Raw genomic sequence first — 27134 nt, 5'->3', positions numbered from 1 at the left:
ATTAAAGCTCATTTGATTCTGCCCAAATGCTGCATTAGACTGAAAGTAAGGGTAACAATGAATGATTTGGAAATGTGATTCCTCTTTAGGAATGCATTGTAAGTCTATTTCTGCTCTCTCCCACCTCATCCCAAAAGACCCTAATTTTTATGCAGTCCTAAGATCAAGAGTACAAAAGCTTGTCTGTAAACATTCCAGATATATGTTCAGGACATCCTACCCCAAACACAGGAATGAAAACTGAATTGTAAAAACCAATTATAGACCTATGAGTACTGTAGGAAAAAAAAATCTCTTGGTTAGACATATTGAACACACACAGTAAAATAAACAGGACAGTATGCAAAACAATGCATTGCAATTATTAAAGATTTATATTTGACATCACAAATTTGAAACAACCCTTAATATATCACTTTTCATTCTGCTTAAATATATTTCAAATCAGTAATTTTTTTCTTTTCTTCCTTTCTGTAGGTGATCTACACCAGTGCTTTAGAGCTGGGACAGCAACTATTGCTGTTTCAAGAGAAAATGGTTACTAACAGCTAATAAGGACATCATTTCATAGCAACTGCCTTCTGCCTTATTAAAAGCAAGAGTGTTTCCAGAAGTTATTGAACCCAGCTCCTGCAGACAGCCAAGCATGTTGCCTTTTGTGTCTTGGTGTCATGAGTTTTGATGTCTGTCACGAAGCCCCAGATGCTCAATATTACCTCAATCTCACTGTTAAGTGAGGTAGTGTTTTTGCACGGCCTAGCTGCAAGTAAGTGTTTTCTACACTTGGAGGAAAATTAAGTGTCTCAGAACTCCAGAAGTTATTTCACAGAGCCTCATTCTTTTTTAACCTTCAGCATGGCTTCTTTGTAATAAGAGGCGTGGGGATGAAGAGCACAGTGCAAGGAGAACATATCAAAAAAGTTTTAAGCACATTAAGGTCAAAGACGTAGGATTGGACCTAAAGTTCCTACTGCATTGTTAAAACTAAAGCAGGCTGGCACAGGTCCTCATGAACAGCTTAAAGCTAATTCTACCTTCCTTCTGAAGTGAACTTAAAAGCAGGTTCTAGCCATGCTGCGATAGAATTATTCAGGCAATCCAGCTGCTGTTCCAAGAATCCAGTGGTAGCAAGGCCTCCAAGGCAAGGATTTTACCTTTGTTACAGCTGACATCTGACCTGGCTGCAGCAGTGTTTGCAAGGAGACACACTCCAGCCACTTCAAAGAGAGAGATATTATCCTCTGTGCCTATCTGTTCCCTCTCATTCGCATGCTCAGTGCCTTCCAGTTGTAGTTGGAAGGGAAGAAAGTATGTCTGATCATCCCAATTGCCAGAAAGGATGTCAAAAGAAAAGCAGCTTAGCAATAACAATAATCAAATTTTCTAAAAACCATAGAACCAACAGATTGATCATATTTGATTACAGTTAAGTCAGGCTGTACTGATGAAGCAGGAAGTAAGAAACAACATTAGTTAAGGGAAAGAAATTCAAAGGCTTTCTGTGTTCTCCCTATTCTCTCCTGACCTGCAGCCTGCCTTAACTTGCCAACTCTCCTTATGTATTATTACTTGTCCTCTTACAGCTCTTGCCTTTCTGACATCTCAGAGCAGCTGGTTTCCATTCCCTTTCCTGGCTCTTCTTTTCTCAATCCCAGTAATTTCTGCTTTCATCAAGAAAGAACAAGATTCAAGACTGTGGGGCCCTGAAGAAGCAAAGAACAAGACAGGGAAACTAAACCAGTGAAGAAAAGGAGTGAGACTTCCCACCAGTAAGAAAAAGGTGAGAAGACAGTAAAACTAGCCTGTACAAGAAAGCAGACTGTGGCATCTGATTAAATTGGCTGGTAATTTTTCCCACAACATAGGGAAAAAAGCTCCAAAATTGTGCCCCCGCAGCTCCCAAAGCCTTTTCTGTGTTCATGAGAAATGCACGAGGCAAAAGGTCCCTCTCTCAGCTATCGAAGTATCATTTCAGAGAGAAGTGGCACTGTGAATAAATGTATTTACAGCTTAAGTACTCACAGAAAAGATCATCTACAGAAAGGAAAAAAGGTACACGATCAGAGAATTCTTATCAAAACTTTAAAAACTTGAAATCCATTTTACAAGAGTAAAAAACAATGCATTTTGCAATTTTTATATAACAGCACTGAACAAACAAAATACACGACATTGTACAAACAGACAAATAAATGAAACAATCTAAAGTTTTGGGAAAGTACTAACCAGTTACTGACAGCAGCTGTGAAACCCTCACCTCCATTTCCTCCCGATGAGACCGGTCTCTATCCTCGAATTCACGAGTTCTTCGTCGAGCCTCTTCAAAGGCTTGTTGTGCCAATGCATCCTCCTGCTACCAAAGCAGATGACACAGAGTGACACAAAAGGTGACTCTCATTTCTACCAAACCACTTTTCTTTTGGATATCAACTATCCCTTGGCAGCAAAGTCAAGTATGTCCTGCAGAACCTGCTAGAATACAGGCGAGTTCCAGCAAATGTCAATACAGGTTAATGAAATATTACTCACCTTCACTACAGCAATAGGAGATAACCAAAGCTGCAATGCAGATACTCCTAAAATATATTTTCAAAGGAGAGCTGCTGCTCTAAAGTAGTTTAAATGCTGCTGGGGTTTTTTTAAGGCTAGGAATTCTCAGAAGTTCTATGTAAAAGGCAACAAATTTTATTCTTCTTATAAAAGCCATTTTAAAGTATTCACAGGTATAACTAGACAGAGTCCACTAGCATCACTATACAAACCGTGGTAATTTAATTCTCTTGCATTTAAAAGTAAGTATTATGGAAGTTACAATCCAAAGAAATCCTTCATTTTTTCAAAAGCTTCTGCAGGTGCATCAGTATGAACATTCTTAATACTTGTGTATCATTTATATTATTTAAATTTAGATGGAATTTAGGAAAGTGCAAAGCAGAAATTATTCCTCCACCAATTTGCACACATTTCCATACAATGGAGGAGAAACCTGCAGGTTTTCAACAGCCCTTCTGCTTATTTTCAACAATGACTTAGGCACAGAAACAGATTTAATAAACTAACACTCAAGAAAAAAAAAATCCTTCAAACTATATTTTCTATTAGAAAATGTCTTAAATAAAGTGCTAGTAACATGTGGAGCCATTATTAATCAGTTTAGAAGTTATTTTTCTTAAAGAGACCTTTTAACACATTTACTGCTCCCCATCAGAATTTAAAAATTTTCAGAATTGAAGAGTCCTATCTGAAGAGGCTCCACAAACCAGGAAGGGATAAACTGTATTGATTCTCCCTCCTTCCAGCTCTTCAATTGTAATTGCTACTAATTCTGCTTATAATACCCACATACATGCAAATGTTATTTTAAAGTTGCTAATTTTAAAAAAAAGCTGACCTTGACTGTTAGAGGACATAAACATGTAGAGAGCATAACTAAGTTTTAATATACCTGGGGACTGAGTGCATAAATTTTTCAGTTTAAGATAAAGCATCCCCAGCCTGAGAACATGTTAAATTGCCTTTTTTGCCATGGGCACAAAGGCAGGCCCTGGAGCTGCTCTGTGAAATGATGGGAAGGGGCTCCCTTGTGGCCCAAGGCAGGGAAACACAAACAGCTGCCAATCCCAGCCTCTGCCTCGCGCCGTCGCTTTCTGGGGACGCGTGTGCAGTGTTTAAAGCTGCCAACAAGATAATACTTTAACACCATATATTTTTTTTAAGATTAGAATTTTGCCCTTTATAGCCATTTTAATGTTCATACAAGGCATAGAAACCAGGGTCAGAGAGTGGAAAGGAAGTTTGTTCTTAATAATGCAGAAGGTTAGAGAGAAAACATAAGCTCGTCTCCCGGATGACTCCAGAAAAGCTGCCTTAGCTCTAGTTTACAAAAGACACGTATGTCTTTATTACCCTCTTTTTAAAATCAGACTTAAATAGAAGATTCTGGTTTTTAATCAAAGGTTTTTGCATTTTATCATCATTTAGAGCGGTCATGAAATAAAAGGCTGACATACAGCCTTGGACGAAATACTTTAAAGAAATGGTCATAACCAAGAGAAACTAAATTAGAAATCCATGGGAAAAAAATCAGTATGTCGACATCCAGAATGAAGATGTGTTGACAGCTGAAACACTGGTTTGCTCATATCTGAGAAAGGGGATAAGAGCACCAGAACTTTTTCTTAGCAAAACAAAATTCTGTTCTGCTCTTGGTGATACATTATAACAAATCAACCAACAACTCAATCTAATACAACAGAAATTTAAGAATTTTTTTTAACATGTCACTCAATTCTACCTAGTAAATTCAGCTGTATGAGACCAAATAATTTATACATCTTTGTTTCATTCTATAAAAATGTTCCTGGTATGAATTTACAAAGAAAAATAAGAATAAGCAAAACATGAGCAACAGAACAAGCAATCAATATGACAACAGAACAAAATTAAACCTCTCAGTCCAGAATAAAATTAAAATTTAAAAAAGAGAAGCTTACACACACCCACACTTATACACAAATCTTCACAGCAGCACAGTAGGAAAGGACTTGGTGAGATAGCAAAATGCTCTACTACAGAAAAGGTGAAAAGTACTGAAGACAGAAACAGTCTCTTAAAGACACTCAAATATCAAATCCAGGGAAATTTCAGCCTCAAAGAGGAAAGCTATTCAAGCATGTATGTACAACTTTGTGTATGTTGGTCCATCAAAGTCTGAGCAAGCAGGGGAACCAGGGCTTTCAGTAATAAAAAGTAAGATCACTTAGCAGCAAGACATGGAAAGGCTGTGGATTAAATGGAAAAAAATAGTAGCTTAACAGGTACAATTAAAATACCTCAATGTCAACACATGTGGATTCTTTTCCTAAAGTATTTGTTGACCTGGTAAAGGGTAGTATGTTTTCCAAAGAATGACAGCAAAGAAAAATTTTATTTGATCAGCATTAGTATGAAGTGGTAAGAGAGAGGAAAATGCAAGAGCACTACATTTGCTTAAGACAACCTTCCAAAAAATGAGGGGGGGTGTGAAGAGCAGCTGGACCTCTTACAAAGGACGGTGGGTACACAGGCAATACTGCATGAGGCACTTGAGCCCCCTCTGACATCCGTTTTACTTTGGGATCAAAGTCAGCAGTTCAGTCAACCGCCACTGGCAATATTACAAAAGTTTTAAACAGGGAAGCAGAGTGACAGATACAGGAAAAAGGAAACTGAAGAATATAAAAGATGGCCCAAATGTTTACAGCTAATACATGTAAGGGTGCAGACACTCCTGTGTCTGTATAGTTCTTTATGACATGGGGCACCCTTAGGTACCACTATTGTAGCAAATAGAACAACCACTGATGACCTCAGAGTCGTGAAAAATCACAAACTAAAAGCAAGTTACACACCTGTAACTGAGTGCAAACACCTCTGTAGATGCACACAGTGAAACACCTCCAGCTCAGCACCCTGTACTCACTACTCAAGAAAGCGCTGACACCTGAGAGCATGCACCCATCCCCTCACACAAACAAAGAGTAAATCACAACCCCAGTGCACAAAACACTTTCTGAAGACAACAAAAGGGAATTGTTAAGTGTTGTTAAGACAGCATATACACATTGGGAAACTAAAGTAATCCAAGCACTTGCAAAAACATTTCTTGGGAAATTAGGAAGAGGAAAATTAAACCCACAAGTCACATGACCCCTCTCCTTTCTGGAAGGGTGCCCACTTTCTTCAGGCACTCTCCAGTTTTGGAAGGGGAGACATTGTCTCCTCCTGAGTCCATGTTCCCATCAGCCTGCTCTCAGTACAGAAGTCCTGTTACTTAACATTAAGTATCAAACTCACTAACAATAGATTAAGAATCTTGGGATTTCAGGGCTATACACTTCTCCTGGCTGTGTAAGGCATTACAGCCTGAAGGCCTCCTAATCCACAGCACTGACCCTGCTGCAGCTGGAACTGAGCTCACTCAAGTCACTGACACAGCTTTGCAAGAAGTGAATGCACAGCAAAGAGTGGATTTCAAATAAAAGCTTTGGTCTACGTCTTTTCTTATGGATTCACGAAGGGTGGCAGGACTATTCTCTCTTTCTAGGCACAAAGTGTTTCGATTTAATCCCAAACATTGTCACATTAACATCACCTCATTAATGTGCAAATTAGTTTCTTAAGTTAGGGAGAGGCAAAGCACAACAGAGGATTGCTCTTGGTATTTTGGAAGAATCAAAGTTTTAAAATACTTTATTACTCTGCAGCATGGTAACGGTGCAAAATCACTCAAAGTTGTAAATTACAAATTATTCCTGCCCCTAACATTTTGACCTAATGTAGCTAAACTAGTGTTTTGCTACAACCACATATTTCTGAACTTCCATACTGTAAGTTTTTTTTGGAGTTTGTACTCAAAGTGAAGGCAAAAACTGTGTTTTCCTCCAGAAGAATAAACAAATACGTAAGTAGCCAAGGGCAGATTGTCTTACCTGCGCTCGCTCTTCATCAAATTCCAGGCAGCCCATACCATCCAGTCTCTGTAGATCTATCCAGCCTTTCCAGATTACACAGACACCATTGAGAATCATAGGTGCCTTCAAGTACACCTGGAATAAAAGCAAAACATATGCTATGAATTTGCAAGCTCTTACACATGTGTCTGCACAATGAAAATACTAATCCAGGAAGCTCCTATATGTATTCTTAGAAGAACATCCAAACCAGCTGGTAACATGAGACTCCATTTAACAGCTTCTACTGCTTCCTCTCCAAGAACTCATTTTAATCAAGTGAGTGCTTTAACTTTTGCCTACTGTACTGGATGGAATAAATTTAAGCTGTGTTCTCATTTTACAAACTGGCGTGCACCAGGATTTAGCTAGAATTCTTACTGCTGCTGTTAAACTAAGAGTTTTTCTTGTCAGCTTACCTCTGTGTCACAAAGGAAGTGGCATGCTGCCAGTCAGGGAGGATCCGAAAGCACATCTAAATAGTTAAACAAGCACACTCCTTCCTACTCCCAAAAAACACTGTATTTTATCCCAATAAATGAGTGATTTCAACAAAGACCAAGCACTGGTTTCAGTCCTCCTCAAATTTAAAAACTCCTCAGAGCTCACTAAAATACATGATATACACATTGTGCTAAAAATAAAGAAGTCTTCCTGTGTCAATTCTAGCATGTGTGCTAGACTTTCCGAAACAAGCAACACCAGCTGATGAAAACCCAAGTACAGCACCAATATGCACCATGCCTTGTGCTGCAGCACGGAATAATGCGTGATCTTAAGGCCCTGCATCTAGATAACAGTACACAATACAGTGATGTCACAAGGCAACTTAGAAAGAATCAAATACAACACTAAATGAGTTTGACATGTTATACTTAATGACATCAGTCTTAAGCAAAATAAAGGGTCACAGCAAAATTAACTGAGTTATACAGAAAAGGAAAAAGAAAATTAAAAATCAACACTCAGTAGTTATTTCAGCCTACTTGGCAAGTCAAAACCTCTCATGGAACAGGAGTTTGCCTGTGTTGAATCACCAGAGAGGGAAACCTGCACACACGCCTGCACCCACTTCAGATTGAAAGACTGCTTAGACATTCCAAATCCATTTGAGTTTTCTCAGCCTTCAGGAGCAGCTCAGGCTCAGCTAGGTAGGGGAACTTTCAGACAGCACCTCCTCTAACAGTTCTAAATTAATCCTCTGACAAATCCTCATCAAAGCGTAATTGATGTTTAGCACTATAACGCATTTCAAAGCGCTCCCACTGTGCCTACTTGCTCAGTTCCACACTTACCAGCTAAGGTCACTCAAGCAAATAAAGAAAGGGCTTGAGAAGCATGAGGCACAGAGGAAGGGAAGCCCCCCTCATGCACAGGCTGTGCTGGCAGAATTAAGCACTGAACAACATGAAAGGCAACCCATGAGTGCAGAAAAGGGAACAAATAACATGAATCAAACTGACAAACAAGTAATGTTATTTGCCAAAGAAAACAAACATTTGATCTCCAAGCCTGATTTTTACAACTTATCACACTTTGGTATGAAGTGACACAGCTTTAGACCTTTTAATTAGTACAACATGCAGCAGCTCAATAATGAGGCAATAAATGTTATTTGTTTGAGCTTATCTTCTTCCCACCAGCACTTGTACTGCAGGGTCTCTGCTAAGAGCACAGCCTGGTTTTCTGTGCCTGCACTCAGCCCATCTGAGAGAGTCATCACACCCCAACCTGGCGTGGGACAGCACACCAGACACATCTACCAGCCAACAGCGTCTGCGAGCAGAGGTGTCAGAACCAGCATGAGTGAGATGTGGACTACCAGGAAACCACTTCCCACAGCTCTCACTTCAAGATTAAACATTTCAAACATACAAAATACACTGCAGCCCTATCAGAACAGTCTTCACCCATTCATCCCATAAGAAACAAACAAAGGAAGATGCAGCATCCATTTAATAGATGTATTTAATGAGTTGAGAAGTACAAGACAGTTAAAACAGTCACTCTTAAAAGTCACAGTTAAAACTATCATTCTCTTCTAAGGCAAATGAAGAGTAATTCAAAAGGGGAAGGTAGTATAAACTAACCATGGGTCTGTAAAGACAAAAAAGCCCATACTCTAATGCTGGTTATGTTTTGCAGGAGCAAACAAACTGAGCAAACAAACTGTGCTGATCTTCATTTAGGATTTACCTCTCACTCAACCTCCCCTATCCTTCTGACCCACAACAGCAGCCTGGGACATCAAAAGTTACATAGGCCTTCCCACAGATTACAAAACCCAGCTTTCCAAGCTGTCCAGGAATACTTTTTGTTTGTTTCTTTGATAAGGAAAATTATACTGCCATTTCAGTGGCCGTTCAACTGCCTTGGTCACTGCAGCTGCCAGTGCCTTACACACAAACTTCCTGCCTTGGTGCAAACAGCAGCCAACTCACACAGCTGCTCAATCCTTCTAATGCCTCATGCCCAAGCAGCGCTGCAAATTCTGTGAAGGTCTTCAGAAGTCAAAGTGAAACAAGTTGACAGAGCTGATGTGATTCTTGATTCCTACAATCTGCCCTGAGCACGCTGGCCAACAGCTGAGCTGCTGACACAGCAGCTTGGGAACCTCTGGCATGAAGCCTGACCTTTCCAGATAAAGTAGTCTGCCCTTGCTCCTGAATCAGAGCCCTGGAAGCCTGACACCACTGGATTCAGGAGGTCTTCAAAACTCTGATAAACAAACATTTTTCACTTCTGAAAGCATGAATTCCTTCTCAAGATACTCCGATTTTTGAAATTACCACATAGTCATTCAAACATAGAAATCATTCATCTTGAAACCCCACGAGCTTATGCAGGAACTTTTCTCTCATTAAAACACAATAATGCATAATGGTACTTTTTAATTTATTTTAGAGAAAGGAATTTAAACTTCTTTTCCCCCCTCTCCTCTTTCAGGAAAATGGAAACCACCTAAGATTATAGCCAAAAACGTTTAACCACATATTTCCTTCTTTTCAGATAAAGCCATGCTGGTTCCCTTTCAACTTCTGAACTTAACAGAATTATTAATAAATTACTGCTCTGTCTGTGAACACATTATCTATTATGGCACCTCAAAATCCAGCAAAGTGGTCTTCCAAAAAATTTCTGAATTGTCTCCTCTAAAAATTGCATCAAGACAGTCATGCTAGGAGACCAAGGGCAAAAGCTGCATTATTTCTAAAAAGAACCAAAATTCCCCCGCTCGCTAATAGCATAGAAGTAGATAAAAGCATGTCTTTGTTAGAACAACTCTTTTAAGGTTTTATTGCCAACCCCAGATTACCTGCATTTAAATCATTTTATAAATCCTCCACACACCTCTGGGTACTTTTCATAATAATGTCTGGCAGCTGGTGATGTAAAAGTCAAGAGACAGGTGAAAGCACTACAGAACAGAAGGAAGGAGGAGAGGTTGGAAGTCAGGCAATTACCAAATTCATATTCAGTGGATAAATTTAATGCTACATAAAAAAACACCAGCATAGGGACATACAAAATGAAAAACTAAATTATGCAGCAGCCTCTTTTCAAAATACAGTCTATCCTATAAACCAAAGGAAGCATGGCTTTTCTGCCACTGACAGTGGACAGTTGTGTAACTAACTTAAGAATCTTTGTATGCATGTTGAAGGTGAGACTAAGTTCTCTCTCATTTTGCACCCTTATTTCCCACACACTGGCAGAGCCAAAGCTTTGTTAGACAAGGAGACCTAGGTAAACTGTAATATGCAATTTTTACTAGTTTAAAGCAGTTGAATTTTTGTTCAGGTGGCTATTACAGAACTAATTTCATCTCAGATGAAATCTTCAATTTCAAACTCCTACTACAGATCAAAGTAGCACTAGAATTTTTAAATGAGAAACACAGACATGCTACCTTTATGTTTGAAACAGGCTTTTAGTATTAGAACAAATATTCTGCTTGCTGACTGAACAAGCAGCAAGAACAAACATTCTTAACTCCCGGCAGATTATCTGGACAGAGGACAAACAGCACCGTAAATACACAAACTTGAGAAGGTGCTGCATGAATAGGCTTAGGTGGGCTCTAAGCTGTTGAGCAGTGTTTGTGCCTCCTTGGCCTCCCTGCTGGCTTGTTCTCAAAGACCTCCGTGCCACACCTTCAACATATAGTTGTTGAATAGTATATCTCACCTTCCCTTTTGTATTCTTTTGACTAATCTGTTATTTCTTTTCATCTGCATTTAAATGAGCAACCCTCTCCTCCAACTCCAATTAACTGGGAGTTATCTCTGTTGTTAAGAACAGGTAGGGACATGGCTCCTTTAACACCATTCATTCATACTTTAAAACCCAAACTGTTTAAATAGAGGACAATTCTTAATTACTTTTTAAAAAGCTACCGTATTCTAGCACAAGACAAAAAACCTCAGTTTCGCATCCTATTTTAGTCATCTAGTAAACCCTTATCTCCCAACAGCAGGGTATTTAACTGATCTGCTGGAGGTATGCTATCTGTGTGCTCCATCCACACATCCTGCAGTTACAGAAAATGCTCCTTCTCCCTACAGCAACCGAGTCATTTCCTCCCCCAGTGCTCACACACAGCTCTCACCACCCACCCACTAATGAATCAGCAGGCTCACAACAGCCAGCACCACCGAGGAGATCAACTTCACCCCCCAGGAAACGCCAGTCCCCAGTGAAGTGGTGCAGTCCCCTCCCTCCCGTTTTCATTTTCCCAGCACACTGGAGCAAAATGCATTCTTTCAGAAGAGGCTCAGTTCTGACTCACCCTCTGCCTCATCACGCACACACATGTCCATTCATAGCGAGCCCCGTCCGTCCATCCATCCATCCCACTTCTGATCCCACCTTCCCCTGAATCATACCCCATTTTTTAAATACTTAAAAAGCAGTCTCCCTGGAGATTTCATGAGAAACACTGACCACTAAGAAAGAAGCAGCTTCGAACCTTACTCCACACTGTTAAATCGGGTAAGGATAGCCTCATTATTTCAGCTTCTCAACATTATCTGTATACACTAGCAAGTGAAAAGAAACAACCTGTACAAAATGTTCCAGCGAGAAATTATGTATTCAACTGTTTCCTTTAATAGCAACAGCATATGGTTATATACACAGTTTCATAAATAAGATGCTGCAAAATCTTGTCACAGAGATGTGCCACAACTGCTCTGAAATATAAAGTTGCATCAGTTCCATTCCTGTATTCGCCCCCAAAATACAAAGACTCATATCACAGATAGCCTGGGTTTCAAAGAGGAAGCAATCTATGAAATGCAACAAAAAAAAAAAAAAAAAACTTTTCTAAAACTTTGCAACAGAGCTTACACACTAAAATCCTCAACTATTTGGGGAATGAAACAGAATAGTAACTTCATTAGTGTAACAACAACTGAAGTCACAGCAAAAGCTGGTAACTTCATGCAAGGCTTCACATACTCTTTCAGATATTGATCATTAGTTCAAAAGAAACTAATGACAAGCAACCAAGTCATGAACAGAGTTTACAGCATTTATCTGACTTCTTAAGTTTCATTCCCATACACTAACCTTGTAACACAATTTAAACTGGAATGAAACATAAGTAGAAACAGCTGAAAATAATCTAATTTAAAAAGTGACTATGAGTGAAATAAGACTTTTTAGTGCTTTTCATTTGGATCAATCCTTCTGTCTTATCCCTCAAAACATTATTCTTTCTTCAAACACACAAAGAAAATGTCTTCTATTTTTAAAGCTACATGTAGGAATTTCTACCATTATATGAGAACTAGGTTTTGTTAAAATTCAAACATTACACTCTTCTGCAAAAATGTATGGAAATTGATACTTTCTGACCGAACAAGAGCCTTTCCTAAACACTTGTGCATAGATGACCCAATTGTGGCCTTCAAGATGAATACAGCTTCAAGTTCCTCAAGGGTGGCACCTATGGCACAGCTGTACCACACCACCACCAACAGGCCCTTGCTGTTTCCTGTGGGGCTGCCAAGGTGGGACTCCTGGGACAGCGCTGCCCAGGGACCCCTCCTTGGGCCCAGCACCACCATTTCTCTGCCTGGGACCTGCTCCTCCAGCTCTGCTTCCTTGTGATCACACAGAGACAATTCATTTGCAGCTAAGGGAAGAATGCACTCCAATTCACAGCTAGAAAAACACCTCGGAAAAATACTACAATTTTCAACTTCCTAGCAAAGCCTGATGGTCAGATATTATAACTTGTTCAATTTTAAAGTAATGTAAGTCACCAGGTTCTACTACAAGCATCAGTAAACACCGAGATGCAACATAATCCATTTTAACAATTCTAAGTAGCAGAAATATCCACGTACAGACTCATTCTAAAAATATCTTTGTAAGTAATAAAAGAGCTGTGACAAAACCTCTCTTAACATGCTTTGTGTACTACTGAAATACTACAGTGAAGGGGGGGTTGGGTTTCTAAAACATCAAAAAAAGGAATAGCTGAAGAATTTTCCTAACCTTACTGGAGAGTGAGAATTTAAAAGTCCCCTCGTAGAAAACCTGGTATTTTTATGGTTTTTTGGTTGGTTGCATTTGTTAGGTTTTTTCTGCGTAGTTAGCTCAACTATGTAATCATGACTCCTTTTCGAAAGCAGATCGATGTTTCATTAAATTATGCAGGTTGCTATTTCACTTAAATAAAAGCCAAGTCCATAACTAAGAACAGATACGAAGCAGTAAGGATGTCAGAACAAATGTGATTAAAATCTGTGGAGCATTTTATTCCATTAAGATCACTGGTCAGTACTTGCGCTTAGAAGCCTACATACAAAAATACTAAATGACTACTGCACAGAAATTATACTCATCATCTAATAACCAAGTCTCCAGATACAGTTTATCATTCCAAAATACTGCAATTTTTCAACTAAGCACGAACCAGATCATTGAAAACATGAACCAGACTTGACCAAAACGACCAAAAAAAACCCCAATACAAAGCACAAAGTAGACAGCTTCTAGTTTTCACATTGTCACTAGAGAAGGGACTAATTCCTCCCAAAGAGAAATGAATCTCATGCTCAGGCTCTATCCATTTGCCTTCAAAAGACAAAAGCAACCACAGAGCTAGAACTGAAAATCAACAAAAATGCAAGGAGCATAACAAGAAAAATCTGAAAGGCAAATACATGCCGGGGTTTTCCCCTGTGAAACTTTACAGGGTCTTTTATCAGCCTATCTTTATACTAGATTCTACATGAGAAGGATGGCTGGATTTTAAACCTATGCTCCCTTTTAATGGAAAGGGCATGCATTTAAAAAAGACACATTTTTTCTTGCAACAATTAAAAAAAAATAAAAATTTTGCAGTAAAATATTGCCAGGAGATTGCTGCTGGTTTTGCTGCTCCAAGTACACAAGCGTGCTTCTGCTCACAAACCCAGTAACTAACAGACACATTTTTCTGCCAGGCTGACAGAATATTTTCCAGACAAATTTTAAAATTGGTTGTGAAATTTGTTCTTTTCAGGCTTTCAGAAATTCACATAGCAATTCAAAAAGCAGTTACAATTAGCAACTGCAACAGAGGATTAGAAAAAGATGTTTATCTAAAACACATCACTTCACAAAACACTACCTGGATGCAAATAAACAGCCCACTAATCCTCTACTTTTGGACTGAAAATTTAAAACATATAATTTTGCAAATATACTTAACTCTATAAAAAAAGAAATTACTCAATTTTAACAATATGGGCAAGCAACTAATAAAAACATCCAGAAACTGACCCAAACAAGAGTAGGGCAAGAAAAGCTGCTTCTTCTACCCCTTTGGCTTTCATTATCTTCTTGAGCACTCCAACAGCCTCACCCTTCCCCTTAAGCAGGATTCAAGTCTGGAAAAACTGTTCAAACATTTGCTCAACAAGTAGTGCTGCATCAAGGCTTAAAACAATGAGCAGATTTTTGTCTTTTGTATACTATAACAATTATTCAGCTTTCATCATTCAATAAAATTTCATAGTATCATAATTATTCTGTAGAAAACTATCCGCTTCTGCAGAGAACATCCTTAGCAATGACTGGAAATTTTCTTTAACAGAGTAACATCAAACTTGTAATTACGCAAGCTAATGAGCTCATTTTATTACTTGTGCTTTGGACAATAAAGCTTGAAGAACCATTTCAGTAACTTTCAGAAAAACAACAGTTTATTGAAGCAAATGTTTCATCATCTTATTGAATTTTTCTTATTTTTAATATGAATTATTAAGTGATTTTCAGAAAGAAGCAGACGTTCTCAACAATGACTCTCTTCTTATTCATTTATAAGAGAAGTATAATATCAGCAACTTTGCTTAGTAAGTGGCTACTGATATGCAAACAAGAGAATTCAACAATCCAAATGTCTGGATTTTTTCCAGCATCTATGCTGCAGAGATCTCAAGTACTGCTTTCATCCACACAGCACTCATCTGTCCTTATATATAGCTGCTTCCCAAATGCAAAATTTAGCTCACTAACTCCAATTTTGTTCCTCTTCTGGGAAACTTTAGGATGATGACATGGGTATACTTGAAATCTTGCCTATACAACTCCAACGAGTGCATTTAAGCCACTGGAAAGAGTTCAAGGTAGTATGACTGAATAACTGCTTTTAGAATACACAATAAAAGCTAAGCAGAAGCAGGTTTGCTGACAGCAGACCTTAAGTACTTCCACAGCCGTGCTGCAAGTACTGCTCCCAAGCATTGTTTCAAAATGGCACTGTCACTGCCTGCACTGAGACGCAGGGACGAGGCTGTGGGCAGTCACAAAAGTATCTGGAGGACCAGGGGTGAAAGGATTCTGGGGGAAAGGCTGTGCATCCTTGTCACATGAGAGGTGCCTGGGGTGACTCACGCTCCAGTGGCGGAGGGCACCCGATGATAAATCACTCTGCAGGAACAACTGTCCAAACCCAGCCAGTGGCTGCCTGCCAGGACAACGTGTCCAGTCTACATCCTCTAAAGATTTCCCAAAATCCAAATTCCTAACTGTTCATAGTGTATGAAGCTATGCACACTGAGGCATCTCCTCATTGGGAGGTAAAGTGAATAAGCACAGGTACACTATGACTGTGGCTTCAAATTGAGTTTGGATTAAACAGCTCTCCTCTATGCAACTGCAGGTCATAATGAAGAATGCTTTCAGGTATCTAGACAAAAGAAGAGAAAAAAGTTTTACTCTCCTCTAAAGCAAAAATGGGTTTAGGAGCAGAAACAAAGGATGCTGCTGGGAAAAAAAAAAAAAAAAAAGACTAGAAAGAAAAAGAAACTGAGAAGTCTCTGCCAGCTAAAGGACTCTTAAGCACAAACACAGTAATAAATTCTAGAATCACAAGCATCTATAGAAAACCAGGTTTTTTTTCCAAACCATATAGATGATCCTGTGTATCATCAAGAAAAGTGGCTTCTTCTTATCCACCAAGCCTTTGCAGGACTCCCACCAAGCAACTCCAATGGAAAAAAGAAAAAAATCAAGCTGTTTGGCCAGGCTGGGTACAAACTGGATACACCACCAAACCCATTTGTCTGCTGTGAGAATAACCACACCCTGACCTCCTTGTTTACAGCTCACAGAAAAGTCTGAGAAAGATCAAAAGCATCAACAGCGATGTGGGTTTCATCAGGACAACACCACTTCCCTTGGCTGGAGCAGGCAAAAGTACCTTGAAGGCTCTGAGCACACTGACAGTCCCGCTGATGTCCCTTCACTGACCACCTGCTGCTCCTCACAGAATCTCTGGGGTCATCACAATCCCAAAAGGTATGAGTCAGAGCATAACAATTGTTTAAGGCTGCTCGGGAAAAGTGGAAAGCTGGTTCTATTGGCTGCCATTTGAATAGGTGTTGTATTTTAATAAAAACTACTTCTCATTAGACTTCTGTTTCTGCTGTAACACCTGCAGCACAACAAAGATTTGCTCTTTTTTAATATTCATCTAAACAGTTAACACGAACCTGGAGCAAAATAAAAATCCAGTTATGACAAAAAACTGTGGAAGTAGAAACTCAGCATCTTTAGGAAGAAAACTGAAAACTTTTAGTTATGGCTAGAACAACGTTAATGGTTAATGAGTAGAAATCCTGGCTACATCACATGTGGCACAGCAGGCACTCTGAATCAATTTAAGTCGTGTCTGATGTGCTTTCCTCCAAAGCTGCGGAGTTCACAGCGTATTAGAGCAAGAAGGAAGACTCTGGTTTACAAGCAGCTGCCACCAAAGAACAGACAGGAAGTAAAGCTGCATTAGAATGAGATACAGAATTGTATTGTAACAACTTCACAGACTTCATCAGTGACTGGTATTTAAACAGTAAAAAAGAATATCTGAAAACTAATGTTCTTTCAAGTAAGAAAGAGTGGAGCTACAGAAACATCTTGAATAACATTATCTTACTCTAAGAAGTATACAAAATGAATCATGTAAAGAAAGTTGACCACACAGTTCTTAACAAAAGAAAGGGACTTTGAAAAAGAATAGATTTTAAGAATCACTGAAGTCCATACACAGCTCAGCCTTAAGTTCCTACGTCATCAGTACAAAACTGAAATAAAAAATACACAACCTCATTAATCACAATAAAACTAGCCTAAGTCATTAATGATACCAGAAAACCAAAGTGAAAATAAAGCTCTCCATTTAGCTGCAAGGTTTGATTATCCAATATTTCAGGCAATGCATCAGACTACTACACTGCCTATCTTTCAATTTCTTAACATCTATTCATTTATTCTTTACCAACAAAAAAAGCCCTGCACATTAGCTGACAACACAGAGGAACAGAAAGCCTTGATATGGTTCAGCTCCCCAGAAACAGGACGCACACTGCACCTGACACACCCCACACACACCCACAATCACAATGAAATACAATGTTCTATCATTTTTACGACCTAGGGACCTATTTTTAGTGCTGCTTTTTCTTCTGCTATGACAAACCTGAAAAATTGCTCTAATACACAATTAAATTTGCTGCAGGTCATAGATAGCACAGAATGTTAAAGCTATCTTGAAAAAAAAAAAGTTCAACTTGAGTTTAAAATTAGTAGAAACATTAAGCATACACAGAGCCATCCAATTCTTGGATTAATGAAGACAGGGTATCCACCAGAGGCCTACCCACCCATTGTGAACATCAGATGCATCAAATTAAAAGGCAAATTAAGCATATAAAAAAAAAACCCTCAGTTAAGAAATACCAGATTGAAAAACCTCAAGCCTATGAAGTATGTATTTGCAGAATCCAAACTTTCACAAGAGTGTTGCTCTTTCTAAAATTCAACATTTAAGCAGCAGTTCTGGCAGATGCTGCATTGGTAGCTTTGTCAATCTGTGTACAAAACTGCTTTAGCATAATAGTAACATACTTGAAATCTGGATAAACTATTCCGGGCCATCATTGTTTAGCCAAACACCAAAGCAGAATTCCAGAATAAAAATATTCTAATGTTGGTAAGTTTATCTACATTCTAGATCTCAAACTAATGCCTAAGATAATTATTAACTGACAGCTTCCCCCATAGCCTTTTTTTATTCATATAATTAAAAACATGCCTTGCTGGCATAAATCCAGTGATGAACAAACACACATTATGCACTGCCTCAAGAATCAAAGCTCATAAAACAATGTTGCACAGAGCTACAAAAATCACATGGTTTTAAGAGACTGCTGAAGCCTGTGAAAGGAACTCTTAATTAAACCAAATGACAAAAATCTAGAGAACAAAATCTCAGACAATTCCTATGAAACTCTTAACTGTTTCTGTTGATAACATAAAACACTCTCTCAGCTCTGCTCATTCCTTTGCTCCATTCATGGGAGTGGCTTATTTTCAGAGAAGTTTAATTCTGTGCAGAGCAAGCCTGCATTCATGTGTGATTTACCAAGTAAGGGCTGATTACAACAGTGAATTTTTGATTTGTTCATACCAGAGCATAACATTATTCCCATTTATCTGTTTGTCCACCTCTAGCCTCGTTCAGAGGAATTCTTCTAAACATTTCAGTGAAGCAGTCTAGAATTTACTGTAAACACACATAAAAGAAGGAGTGGCATTCATTAATGAGGCACATGTTCTATTTTAATATAAAGCATACCTACCATGCTCTTACATGATTAAGACAACACAAGAAAATGGATGAAGTAGTCCAGTACTTTAAGAATTCATTCAGAGAAAACAAAGTTAAAAAAAAATCATAGGAGTAAATAAAATTAGTTTTGAACTGGCAAGAAGAGAGACTTCAGTCTTCTTACACATTACAAGAAAAATTCCTCATTCAATTGTGAGCCAGAATCAATATTTTTCAGCAAGAGCCAGATTCAATTCAGTTTCCTTTGCAAAGCAGTCAGTACCCAGACAGCCAACTTCACTTCTCCCCCAGTTTGTCAAATTTCTGCAAGCCTCACAGGACTAAATGGAAAACAATTTTTTTCCAAAAAAACTCATTAACTTGAATTCCACATACCATAACTGCCCTCAGGAATTTTTTTTCTTCCAATCAAATTTTCCCACTATAGGAAATATTTATCTTCCACCTAGCAGCATTTAAAAGACCCAATATGCCATTAAACCTGAATATGCTTCAAGTATTTCCTCCAGCCTGGTAGGTTTGGTAGCATTAGCTGTTTCTTGTTACAAGGGTAGGTAAAAAAAAGTTAGGCAAAAGGAAGGATTTTGCAGTCCATTAAAAGGCTTTTAAAATAAAAAAAAAATACACAAAAATTAGCCTGAAACAGAAAATCTATGAGGGTTTAAGTGCTGGTCTAAACCCAGAGTTCTGAAGAAAGTCTCCTATTGAATTCAGTGATCTTTGTATCAGTCCCACAGCACCTACAGGAGCACAGAAAAAAGACAGCATCTGTATTTTAAAGGTATGTTTTTCCTGTAAAACAAAACCAGCTGTGGGTGATTTCAGTAACTTTATTCTGATGAGACTAAGCAAGGTTTCTGACTTTAAATCTAATCCAGCTTCACAGTAACCATCACTGTCACTAGGGAATTTGAGCTTTCAGTATCAGTCTATGGGACAACCACCTCAGAAAAAAGAGACTCAGAAATCAATTCTGAAAGCGATGCTGCTTCTGTATGACAGCTGATGGTGAAACTGAGAAAAAGCTTAATTCCTCTCAGAGGACACTGACTGCTTGCTGGACCAGCCAGAGACACAATGAAATAACCTGTTGAAAGTGCAAATTTTCATTAGTCTACCACAATTCATTAGCCAAAGTCTAATTTCTGAACCAATTTAGAAGCACCTACACAACCCCAAATTTAGACTGTCCCCCAAAATTTTATCATAGTGTGACAGCACAAATAGTTCTGATCTTCAAAATAATACAAAGCCACCAGTACTGCCCATATGTTTCCCAATTCTTCCATTTGCCTAAACATTAGTATGCTTTAAAACAAAGCAATATTCTATCTTAGCAGCTTTCACTTGTACTCACATCACTACCTACCTGCATGGAGATGTGAAATATTAGAAATCTCACATCATACGTTTAGCCCATACCAGTAAGACCATAAGCACAACAAAAAAATTTCTTTCTGTTTCAACAATTACCTCCTTACCTTGCCTCCTTCTCTTTCAAAGTCGACATATTCCCGGGTAGGTGTCTGTCGCTGCTCCCCCTGCCAGCTGGCCGGAAAAAACTGGAGAGACAGATTGGTTCCTGTGGCCACAAAAGCCTTTTAGAAAAATCAATACAAACAGGATCAGGGAGCAAGACATTACATAAATTATGCAGGCAGTCATTTATTTTTACATCAGTTTATGTCTTAAGCCAGGCAGCATAGAGAATACTTAAAGTCAAAAACATGCACTCATCATTTTTCTTAAGTATTAAGTTACAAACATCTGATTCCATTTTGACAACATTTGCCATTGGCTGCTTCAGATATAAAATACAACATGGAATCAATACTTCTTTCAAATCAGTTTTGCTGACATTAGAATCTGTCCTTTCAGTTCTGTCTGGATACCCACACCAACTTAGTACCTGCAACATTAAAAACTCCCCATGCTTTTCTAAGAGGTTGCATATCTCTAAAAGAAGTGCTGCTGAAGGAAAATTAACTCCTTAGACCCATTACTAAGAACAACTTTTTTCAAAAGGAAAGGATTTGTTTCCTTTCACAATCTACTTGCAACTAGACACTTAACTGAAGCCTAAATACTCCTATTTTATCGTCTACTGGCATGCAGCATCAATACACAGTCCAATCAAGCTTCACAGGACAAAGTCCTCATTCCTCACTAAGACACCAGTGACACCCAGATCAGCAGATGCTGCGTCTGTGAGAAAAGGCAACTGTAGGAATTCTTCTCAGCTGCGGCCCTTTGTAAAATCATTAAAGGGATGGGCTTAAACCCATTAGAAAAAGCTTGCATTGCTTTCACGCAAACAATTTTCTACAGTTTCAAATGAAAATGGGGTTCAGCTTTCTTTAGAAATTCCCTGGATTTGCTTGCATAGCTTAACTCCTAGCCATGATGAGCACTTCCTAGACACAAAATAAAAAATTATTTTTGCAAGCAGAAGTCAGATTCCCAGTATTTATCTGCTCTGGTACAGGTGAGCATGTTGTCCTGTAAGCATGTGAATACTCATACAGATTCACAGCATATCATTCCTATCAAAATCCCAGGGTCAAACATCATTTGTTGCAATCAAATGGCTGTATTTATTACAATGATCATTTAGATTTAAATGGTTTTTAACCTAGAATATAGTTTTTCTTAAAAGCTATACAACTACTACTTCAACAGTTGGAATTTCCAAACAAGCAGATTTCTTTCAAGCAACCCAGAATTCAGCCACTTCATGGTATAACTGTACTGCTAGCTGTGACACTATAGCTACATGTTATTTAAGATGGTTCTAGTCATGGACTGCAACACTGTCACAGGATTAATACCCCCCATTTTGAATGTAGAAGGGCTTTGTCTTGGCTCTTCCCCCTCCAACAAGGGAGACTAATGCTCTGCAATCAGTTCTGGCTCCTTAAGGAAAGGCTATCCTTAAAAACAGATTTTAAATTTTTGTTGTTATTTTTGTTTGCTTGTTTTGTTTCCCATAAGCACATTTCCAATGTGATTAAAATTAACAAAGCAGCCCTAGTAATAATGCCAGAAGAATATTGTATTGGTGCATTAATATTTGTTGGCAAAGACAAACGTTTCAATCAGTGTAACAGAAGTTTCATCAAGGATACACTTGCACAAATAGGAGGCATCAAATCTGTCAGAACTGCAGACCATCACTATCAGGCTCACTACCTTCTATCATCCCTTTACTTTTGCAAAGGATGCTATTTATCTATCAACAAAAAAAATTATACCTATCTCCAAATATTTGTGACTCTGAGTCTTCACCACTTAGTCTGCTCAAGAACTGTTTTTCTACCTCCAAGCGTCTTTAGCAAATACGGTTTCTATACTCCTTAATTTATACATTTAAAATATCAAGGAGTGAGATCTTTGAGAGTAAACTAGCTAACCACTGAAGCCCTGTGGACCAGTCCAGTTCGGGCACTAGGTAAAAAGGACCGTACTTGCTTTCTGGGAAAGCCAGCAAGGCAGTGAAGTGCCCATGCCTTTCTGCTTCCACCCCCAATGTGTGCTACAGGGCCATGAAAAATGGGAAAATATCAGAGAAGAGAAGAAGATAAAAGTACACAAATTCCACATCCTCACAGAGTCAGGCAGGCACCGCATATAACATAAAAACCTATGTAGATATTTGTTCTCTGGATTTTTGAAGCCTGTTCCCTCCCTTTGACGAGACAAAACCATCCAGGTAAAGAGGCATCCCACATGCCTCTCAAATCAAATCATAGGTCAATACTGAAAAACTTGAGAACAGCCCTGCAAATAACCACACAAGACTACATGGAAGCCATTAATTTCCATCAAATAACAAACAAGTTAAATTTAAAAAAAACAATTATGATTTTAAAAAGAATCACACCACTAGTTTGGTTTTAAACTTGAAAGTAAGAAAACTCTAGTTTTATCTGCAGAGCCTTTTAAAATCCAGTCTGAAAAGCTATCAGACATTTATGCCGTGAATTTTGTGAAAAGCTTATCAGGTAGTACAAGGGCAACCTGACCCACACACAGACAACATAAATACAAGTACCTTCCAAAGCAAACCAAACATGTGAGGTTATTTAAGTTATCAAAGCATTACCAGTAAACGTGGGATCTTATTTAATACACTTCACAGTCACTTCTCAGTAATATTGGCAATTATTTCCTTTATTCAATCAAGAGCTATTTGACACATGTAACCAACAACCTACTGCCGGTTCTACATTAAATCCCTGAGCTGTTCTCTGGGGTTTTTTTTCTGCTTCAAAATATGTAAGGTCATTTGCAAAGGCTCCCTTTGGAGATAAAAGAATAAATCCTTGATGTCTGGAAAAACATTCAAGACCAAAAAAAAAGTAAAATTACTAGCTCTTTTTAACATCAGTCATTACACACACTACATTTCTAAATAAACCTGACTACTCATGCCCTGTTCACAAAACAAAACCAGATGTTTCAGATGAAGAAATATAGAGCCAGTTTTATAATTAAGTAGAGTGAAAATATGTAGAACATGCATCACTGGTGGCTTCTAAAGGATGAAGTTCTGGCAAAAAAAGGCAGCAACAGGCTCAGAAGTACTAAGGTAAAACTACAGCAATTTCCCATTTATATAAATAACTGCATAGGCTGCATTAGAAAGCTAGTCATAAGCTGCATGGCCTTTTTGTTTTTTTAGGGAGGGATTCAGGTATATTATGCACTTTCACCTGTACAGGAACTTTCAATGCCAGCAAACTATGTCTTCCTTACCTATCCATTGTTTCCCTGGTGCTTTCTTAAAGGAAGCAAATTTGCACAAACAAAAATGAATGTAAAAAAAAAAAAAAAAAGTAAAATTAAGAACCTGTCTACAGAGGGCCTCTTGTAAAATAATATTACAGGTTCTAAAGCAAGAGATAACAACCAGGGATAAGATTCAGCTAAAATAAAGTTATTCAGTAAAAGGTAACCGTGTTCTTGAGTGCGTATCAGACAAACGCAAATGAACAAGATCAGTTATAGTAACTGATATTCAAGTAATTTTGGACGTGCATACTTAGGGATACTTTTGGATGTGCATTCTTATGCACTGTGCATAAGAAAAATTTCATTGTGAACTGACTAGCAGTATGTATACCACGTGAAATAAAAGAATGCTCGTAAATGAAACTTGGTGAAGCGGGGTTTATTTTCAATTTTACCTTGTCTTTCATTATATACTGTACATGAAAAAGAGGTTACTTCTGCATTTTAATAGAAGAGTTACAAACTTAACAATGCTACGAAGTGCTAATCCTACAGAAGCAACCCGGAGCAGAAATCAAACCAGGAAATAACAGTCAGCTCTTGACTACTCCAAGCCATACTTCATCTCACTTCTTATTTCAGAGGGCGACAGTAGTCTGTAACTAACCTTAATGAATGAGAAAAACGGAGCTGAAGTTGCAAGTTTCAAAGCCTAATTTTAAAAGCCTTTGATTTAGTTCACAAATCTATCAAACAGCCCACTCAGGACTTTAAGCTAGCGCTTTCTGAACAATGTTACTCATTTCTCAAAGCTACTGTTTCCGGAGGGAAAAAAAAATATTAAAAAAAGGCAAAAAAAGCAAAGCAAAAAAAAAAAAAAGCAGCTGAATATTGAAATAAGCAGCTCGTAGCTGTAGCACGTGCCCAGGGAAGGAGCGCAGCCCGTTCTCACTGCCGGGGGTTTTCCTTCCTTCCTTCCCTGTCACCCCGGCGCTCCAGACAACCACTCTCCGCGCTCGGGAGCGAGCCGACGCCTTCGAGAGAAAAGGCGCTATTCCTAAGGCGGACAGAAATGCTGCCTGTTCACCAAAATCTCCTCTTTCCCTCGGCGTTTGAAAGGCAGCCGATGTCATTCCCCTCCTTAAAGAAAACTCTCCTTCCCGGCGCGGCCCCGACCGGCCCCAGGCACCGTCCCGTCCCGTCCCGGCCGGCCCCGAGCCTTTGGGCTTGGGCACCGCGCAGCGTTCGCTGCCCGACGGCTTTCCCCGAACTTTTATTTCACGAGCCAAGCGCAGCCCGCTCCCGGCGGGCCCCGAGGGGAGCGCGGCGCCACTTACGATCTCGGAGCGGCCGTCGCGGCAGGCGTTCTGGAAGCGGGCCTGCCTCTCCTCGTGCGGCCGGTCCCTGAAGCCGGTGTATTTAATCTGCGGGGAACAGGGCGCGCAATCAGGAGGGGCCAATCCCGGCGATAAGGGGGCAGCGGAGCGCACTGACTGTGCCTCCCCGCGCCGCCGGCTCGGCTCCCGCCGAGGCTGAGGGGAGGTGCGGGGCTGCCCCGGCCCCTCCGCGGCCCGCGGAAACTTTCCCCACGGCGGCCGGAGGGAGGGAGAGATGGGGGAGCCCCGCCACCGCCGCCTCACCTCGCACTCGCGGCTCAGCTTCCTGAAGAACTCCTCGTTCTCGAACTTGCTCCGCTGGTCGGGAACAACCCGCGGCATGGTGGTGGGGCCGCCGCCGCCGGCTGCCCTCCTTCCTTCCCTCCCTCCCTCCCGCCCGCCCCGCGCTGTCCCAGCCCCAGCGCTCGCCTCGCCCTTTGTTAGCCCCCGCCGGCGGCGCCCCCCCTTCCCTCCTCCCGTCCCTCCTCCTCCCGCGGCGCACGCAGAGCAGCCGCAGCCGCCGCCGGAGCTCGATGCAGCCGCTGCCGCCGCCGCCGCCGCCCGCTCCCGCCCCCAGCCCGCTCCCTCCCCTCCGACTTCCTCCCGGCTCGTAAACTCGGGCGAACAGCCGCGCCATTCACAACTCCGCCGCCGCCGCCGCGCATGCGCCCCGCCAGGCGGGAAGCGGGCGAGGGGTGACTCAGAGCCCCCTCCGCGTCCCTCGGCCCGGCGCTGGCTCGCCCGCAGCGCGGCTCCGCTCGCTCCCCCCGTCACCGCTCCCCTCGTCACCGCAGCTCGGCGCTTTCCGCCTCCCCGCTGCGAGGGGAGCAGCCCCAGCACTGCGGCGGGCGGGGAGCGGCCGCCCCCCCGCGCCCCGGTGGCGATGGGGAGCGCTCCCCTCACGGCTGGGACCCCGCACCTGCTCCGCCGGCCCGTTCCGGTGGGGAGCGGGCGGTGGCCGCGCCGTGTCCCCCCGCCTCGAGGGTGGCGGTGAGGATGGGGCAGGGAGGAAGGGACATCGCTGCCCTCGCACCTCCTCGTCTGGCTCCCTCCCCCAGGCCAGCGGGAAGGCTGGAGGAGCCCCAGGGTGGTCGCGGAGCCCCTGCCCGGGCCAGCCCGCTGTCTGGCTGCCGCCCCAAACGCGGTGCATGCAGCAGTCAGTCCCTCCGCCTGCCCGGCCGGCCTCACCGAGCGAGGCGGGGGCCTGTTCCCCAGGGCAGCAGGAGCATCCATCACCGTCGCAGGATGTGGCTCGGTGTCTTTGAAGTCGTGGTGCCAGTCTAGAGCAAAACCAAAACCCAGCACTTCGCTGCACCAGTGCTTGAAATGTTCGCTTTCATTCTAGAAACACAGCAGCCTGAACTCTTGGTTCTTCGTGAGCAGGCATTTTACAAGAGCTAATTCAAAGAGCACTGCAGGACATACATCACCTGCCCCAAATCTGTTTTTTCTTGCATACCTCGATTCTTCATTGCAGTCTACAACTTCCTTGTGAGGGGAAGTGGAGGGGCAAGCACCTATCTGTTATCTCTAGCAATTAATGACAGGACCCAAACCCAAGGAAATGGCCTGAAGTTGTGTCAGGGGAGGTTTAAATTGGATGTCAGGAAAAGGTTCTTCACCCAGGGGATGGTTGGGCACTGGAACAGGCTGCCCAAGAAAGGGATGACAGCACCAAACCTGACAGAGTTCAAGAAGCATTTGGACAATGTTCCCAGGCACATGGTGTGTCTCTTGGGGATGTCCTGTGCAGTTTTGAGAGTTGGATTCTGTCTTCCTTGCGGGTCCCTTCTAACTCAATATTCTAGGATTTTTTTTCCTGCATCTACTTCCCCAGTTTTTAGAAGCTCTGGAGCATCATAAGGATGGCAGCGTGAGCTAAGAGACATATTATGATACGTACTGCCAACATTAAAATATTAGAGTGTATTAGATATTTTGATAAAGAAATGAGGTTTTCTAATCTTTCAATATTACAATCTTAACTTTTTACACGGTCATGCAAATTGAAGCCAGCAATGCTAAGGTTAGACAGAAGACATAATTTGAATCAAGTATGAGCAAAATAATAAAAAAATGAGTGAAGTAACTGTAACCCTTAAGTAATTGTATACAGACTTCACTGAAAAAAACTTTAGACTTTTTTTCTAAATGTAGAAAATATGCTATGAGAAACTTAATACCTTTCTGATCAACAGGAAAACTCAAGATATCTGTTTAAGCTGTATCTTCTGATTTTTGGTATGTTACTGTATTTCAGACATATAGGTAAATTCAGGAGTTAAAAGCATTAAAAGAACTGTTTTAAAAGGGTTTTTTCAACCTGAAAATACATTGAGCTTGAAAACATAAAATATTGTGTATTGTCTTGATTCATTTAGATTAATGTCAACCCTTAAGTGAAATTTTCAT

The 27134-nt window shown here is 40.5% G+C and overlaps 1 protein-coding gene across 2 annotated transcripts in view; it reads right to left on the bottom strand.

The window, feature by feature from the left end:
• The window catches only part of CBFB (core-binding factor subunit beta), a 37467-nt gene extending 12373 nt beyond the window's left edge, over positions 1-25094 (bottom strand). Inside the window, exons 1-5 of one of the 2 annotated variants that reach the window (XM_014255563.2) lie at positions 24987-25094; positions 24684-24770; positions 20097-20213; positions 6471-6587; positions 2227-2353 (exon numbers count right to left, since the gene is read on the bottom strand). In XM_014255563.2, coding sequence (XP_014111038.1) covers positions 2227-2353; positions 6471-6587; positions 20097-20213; positions 24684-24770; positions 24987-25064 — 526 coding nt within the window. In that variant the 5' untranslated portion in view covers positions 25065-25094. The remainder of the gene's footprint in view (positions 1-2226; positions 2354-6470; positions 6588-20096; positions 20214-24683; positions 24771-24986) is intronic. The other variant, XM_005526325.3, reaches the window with a different exon arrangement.
• Positions 25095-27134: the final 2040 nt, after the last annotated feature.

This window comes from Pseudopodoces humilis, chromosome 14, assembly GCF_049639895.1.
Source record: "Pseudopodoces humilis isolate 2021_Gansu_Grassland_sample_001 chromosome 14, ASM4963989v1, whole genome shotgun sequence".
Lineage (NCBI taxonomy): Eukaryota > Metazoa > Chordata > Aves > Passeriformes > Paridae > Pseudopodoces > Pseudopodoces humilis.
This window is presented reverse-complemented; position numbering and strand designations above follow the sequence as displayed.